Source organism: Octopus sinensis, linkage group LG30, assembly GCF_006345805.1.
Source record: "Octopus sinensis linkage group LG30, ASM634580v1, whole genome shotgun sequence".
In the NCBI taxonomy this organism is placed as follows: Eukaryota; Metazoa; Mollusca; class Cephalopoda; order Octopoda; family Octopodidae; genus Octopus; species Octopus sinensis.
Genome location: NC_043026.1, coordinates 14,992,584 through 14,998,055, shown reverse-complemented (window position 1 = coordinate 14,998,055; position 5,472 = coordinate 14,992,584). Strand labels below are relative to the sequence as shown.

The 5,472-nt window shown below is 37.0% G+C and overlaps 1 protein-coding gene across 1 annotated transcript in view; it reads right to left on the bottom strand.

Moving 5' to 3' along the window:
* Positions 1 to 491: 491 nt before the first annotated feature.
* The window catches only part of LOC118768589 (peptidylprolyl isomerase domain and WD repeat-containing protein 1-like), a 19,933-nt gene continuing 14,952 nt past the window's right edge, over positions 492 to 5,472 (bottom strand). Inside the window, exons 12-13 of the mRNA XM_036515370.1 lie at positions 3,038 to 3,189; positions 492 to 882 (exon numbers count right to left, since the gene is read on the bottom strand). Coding sequence (XP_036371263.1) covers positions 739 to 882; positions 3,038 to 3,189 — 296 coding nt within the window. The 3' untranslated portion in view covers positions 492 to 738. The remainder of the gene's footprint in view (positions 883 to 3,037; positions 3,190 to 5,472) is intronic.

Sequence of the window (5,472 nt, the reverse complement as noted above, 5' to 3'; positions counted from 1 at the left end):
ATGTATATTTACAAGTGTATACTTTTTGGGATATATATATATATATATATACACACACACACATATATACATAAACACATACATGTACATATGCCTGTTGTAGATATACATATATTAGAAACATAAACATTGATAATCATATACACACTTATATATATATATATATATATATATATATATTATATATATATATATATATATAATATATATAAAGCTGAACTTGTCTGTGTGTGGCAGGCTTGGTAGCCTTCAACTAGCACTATCTCCTCCGAGACCCTGCGGCGCAAGTTGACCAAAATTGAGAGTATGATAGAAGAAGGCTTGCTCTTCATTCCGTAGAAGAAAAAATTCATATCAGACCATGTTAACACCAAAAATTATTTACATCAAAAAGGTACTTTTTTTCTATGAAAATCCCGATTTTTTACGATTTTTTTGACTGCTGTGTCGCCATTTTTCGGTGTATTTCATCCAGAAAAATGTTCACTTAAAGAGAATAACAAGCTACATAATGCAAAATTTTTACTTTTCAAAAATTCCAATTCTAAAGGGCCGAAACAAACCCGAGCAACACTGGGCAATGCTGCATGTATATACATACATACACACACATTTTGCATGTACCCCAGTTGTTCTGACTGTTTATCCTGCTGTGTCTTTTGTCCAGCGTCCCTTTCGTGTACCCCATTGAGGGTTGACAAATGAGTGTCTCCTATGCTCCGGGAGAAGATCACAGCACTACTTAATGGTAACACTCACTATCCTGATGTCATCGTATGGTTTGTCTGTCTTTGGGTTGGTCTTCACCGTGCTGATGGTCTGAACCACCTCCATCCCCTTGGTCACTCGACCAAACACTGTATGTTTGTTGTCCAACCATGGCTGTCCAGAAGAAAAAGAAAATGAGGATTCATTTGGACAAGTGTAACAGCAGACATATATAGAAATTCATTCCCAACATTCTATACACTCCCTCAGCTCCTTATATACATTCTTTCATCACATTTTCTATACACTGTCTCCCTCATCCCATTCAACATACACCCTCAACACATTGTATACACTCACCCCTACATTCTATACACTCCCTCAGCTCCTTATATACACTCTTTCAACACATTTTCTACACTGCCTCCCTCATCCCATTCAACATACACCCTCAACACATTGTATACACTCATTCCCTACATTCTATACACTCCCTCAGCTCCTTATATACACTCATTCAATACATTATATACACTGCCTCCCTCAACATACATAGACTTGTTCAACCTCTTGTAGACACCTCCTCGTTAAACCCATTCTACACACCTGCCTGCTGTTGTACAAGGGCAAGTCGAAATTTATCCGCACTTTCGCCATAACATATCTTTATTATTGTCACAGTGCAGGAGTGGCTGTGTGGTAAGTAGCTTGTTTACCAACCACATGGTTCCGGGTTCAGTCCCACTGCGTGGCACCTTGGGCAAGTGTCTTCTACTATAGCCTCGGGCCGAGCAAAGCCTTGTGAGTGGATCTGGTAGACGGAAACTGAAAGAAGCCCGTCGTAATATATATATATATATATATATGCGTGTGTGTGTTTGTGTATCTGTGTTTGTCCCCTTAGCATTTGCTTGACAACCGATGCTGATGTGTTTATGTCCCCGTCACTTAGCGGTTCGGCAAAAAGAACCGATAGAATAAGTACTGGGCTTACAAAAGAATAAGTCCCGGGGTAGAGTTGCTCGACTAAAGGCGGTGCTCCAGCATGGCCACAGTCAAATGATTGAAACAAGTAAAGAGAGAGTAAAAGAGTGCAAATTAAATACTAAATAATTCACAACTTAAAAGTGAGGAGGTTAGTCAACCCCTGTTTATCACTGGTATTGTAGCATATCACCCACAGAGGGGTGAAAGGTAAAACTGACCCCAGACAAATTTGAACTCATAATGCAAAGAGCCAGAACAGCAAAAACGGAGTTTTTACTGGTGCCCTAATGATTAAGACAATCCATTGCTTTAATGATAAGAATAATGGTTTCAAATATTGCTACAAGGGCAGCCATCTTGGGGTGGAGGATAAATCAATTATATTGACCCCAGTATGCAACTGGTACTTAATTTATCGACCCCCAAAAGGATGAAAGGCAAAGTCAACCTCAGTGGAAGAACAATAAGGTTAATAATAACAGTTTCAAATTTTGCCAAAAGGCCTGAAATTTTGGGTGGATGGGACTAGTTTTTTTATATTGACCCCAGTACACAACTGGTACTTAATTTATTGACCCTGAAATGATGAAAGGCAAAGTCAACCTCAGTGGAAGAACAATAAGGTTAATAATAACAGTTTCAAATTTTGCCAAAAGGCCTGAAATTTTGGTTGGATGGGACTAGTTTTTTTATATTTTATATTTAATTTATTGACCCCAGAAGGGTGAAAGGCAAAGTCAACCTCAGTGGAATTTGAACTTAGAACGCTAAGCATTTCACCCGATGTGCTACAGATTCTGTCAGCTCACTGCCTTAACAACAAGAAGAACAACAACAATAATGGTTTCAAATTTTGGCACAAGGCCAGCAAGGTTGGGGGAGGGGGTAAGTTGGTTATAACAATGCAGACTCTGTGGTGGTTCAGTCTGCTAAAAACAGAAGCCAAATCACAGCCTACAGTCTTAGAGAAGGTTACACTGAACAATGTAGTCGCTCATTAGAGAAAAATAAACTGGATAGTCATGATTGGATCATCTTTGATCATAGGTCTACTGGATCAGGACTGACCTGTGGCTAAGCAACAAGGAAGGACACATTAGATAATGTAATCCTAGATACATGATGCATGAATAATAAAAGACAGGATGGTCACAGCTGGAAGATCTTTGATCATAGGTCAACTGGATCAGGACTGACCTGGGACTAAACAACAACAAGAAAGGGCACATTAGATAATACAGTCCTAGATACACTATGTCTGAATAAAAGACAGGATGCTGACATGTTTCATCACAAGTCTACTAGATCAGGACCGACCTGGGGTTAAATAAGATCAACTTACCGTAGGAACGACTGTGATGAAGAACTGTGATCCATTAGAATTGGCCCCGGCGTTTGCCATACTGAGAGTGTAGGGTCGATCATGACGCAGGCTGGGATGGAACTCATCTTCAAACTCTCCACCCCATATTGACTCTCCACCTGTGCCATTCCCTAAAGAGAAACAGACAGTAGTAAGATGGAGAAAGAGAGAGAGAGAGAGAATGTGGGGAGACATGTTTCGTTCTACTCCAACTTTTATTTTGTTTCTTGTACAATCTTTAGTTTCATCATCATCATCGTCATTTGAGGTTCACCTTCCATGCTGGACGGTTTGACAGGAGCTGACCAGGCAAGGACACTGCACCAGGCTTCTGTGTCTGTTTTGGTAGGGTTTTAACAGCTGGATGCCCTTCCAAATGCCAACCACTTTACAGAGTGGACTGGAGATTCTTCACGTGGCACCAACACTGGCAGGGACACCAAATAAATTACAAGACAAAGATCCACAGTTTCCAAGCTAGTAGGGGTTAAATAACATCTGGGCCCATAGTCAACAGCCAGGGGCCTTTGCTGTTCGCAACCCTAATTCCCCTGCTTTTCCAAATGATCAATGGCCAGACATGGTTTTATGGCAGGGGTCAACACTTATCTCCTCAAAGACATACATCATCTCGAAAGAGTCCAGAAGCTGTTACCCACATGGTTCTTGGTCTCAAGCATTTGTCTAATGAAGAAAGGCTGAAGACGCTCGACCTTTATTCTCTAGATATTTTCGTCGCTATAAGACCGAGACCTGTTCACTGACAAAAATCCATGCTGAATAAGGTTTATATATATATATTATATACAATTGCAGCGTGGAAGGTGTTTGTAAGCCATTTAAGAAACACACAAAAGCTGTTCGATTCACTTCAACATTTAACCCTTTAGTGTTCACATTATTCTGCCAAATGCTTCTTCATCCAAATTGCCTTGAACTAATCATGCATTATCTTGTAGTTTTGAGATTTTGATGAGGTAGCTGTTAATTTTTAAAATGATATTGTAGGGTTGGTGTGAGAGATCAGATCTGGCCAGTTTGAATATAAAACAGGCAGAATATTTTTGGCCGGATATGGCCAGTTTGAATGCTAAAGGGTTAAGTTTAATTTGTCAAAATATTTTTGTCGCTTTAAGACCGCGACCTGTTCGCTGTGCAGCACGGATTTTTGTCAGTGAACAGGTCGCGGTCTTAAAGCGACGAAAATATTTTGACAAATTAAACTTAAATGTTGAAGTGAATCGAACGGCTTTTGTGTGTTTCTTAAATGGCTTATAAACACCTTCCACGCTGCAATTGTTTTCGTTTCAGCACACGATCTCAGATCAAATCACTTGCTATGCAAGTACATCTCCATAATATATATATATATAAATTAAATTAGAGATAAAACCACTATTAGGCAAATCAAACAGTGAAAAACACAAACCAAAACACAAAAATAAAAATAATTAATATAATTTGCAAAATATATAAAATATAAAATTATTAATTTATATTTATATATATATATATATATTTTTTTATATATATAACTAACAAAAAGTATTAAAAGTTCATTATAGTAAAACCACTACGCACATTTCATGGCCATAACCTAATTCGAATTACAATAATTTAAATTCAATTATAAATTCGAATTATGGTTATAGACAATCTTCAGGTTAATGATAATAGTTAAATAAATAAGCAAATATATATATATATATATATATGAGTGTGCGTTTGTGCACATATAGATAACCAGCTTATTACACGACAGTGAAAAGGCCACCTGCACACTTTGTAGGGTGGTTGGCGTATTAGGAAGGTCATCCAGCTGTAGAAACTGTGCCTCAACAGACAAATGGAGTCTGAACAGCTCCCCCAGTTGACCAGCTCCATGTCAAACCGTCTAACCCATGCCAGCATGGAAAACGATATTAAATGATGATGATGATGGATGTATATATATATGTATATATATTTGTAAATATGTATGTATATATATATATATATATATTCTTGTGTATGTGTATTTTGTTTCCTATTTATATTTGCATTTTTATAATCGTCATTTATACTCTCTGACGAGGCCTTGAGATATATATATAAGTAACTCATTTTTAACTGCATATTACCTGAATACATCTGACTAATATAGGCAGAATGAGATACCTTTATCTACAGGCTGAAACAGCTGTAAGATCCCTTTTATGTGTATTATTCTTATGATATTATTATCTTACATATTGATGTATATTGTTTTGTTGGATTTGGATGTTCCTATTTATGTAGTTAATAAATAATATGAATTGGTAATATCTGTAAGTTGCTTATTGAAATGAATTTGTTCCTCCATTTTCTTATTTATATATATATATATATATATATATATATAATATATATTATAACATACATACATATATATATAT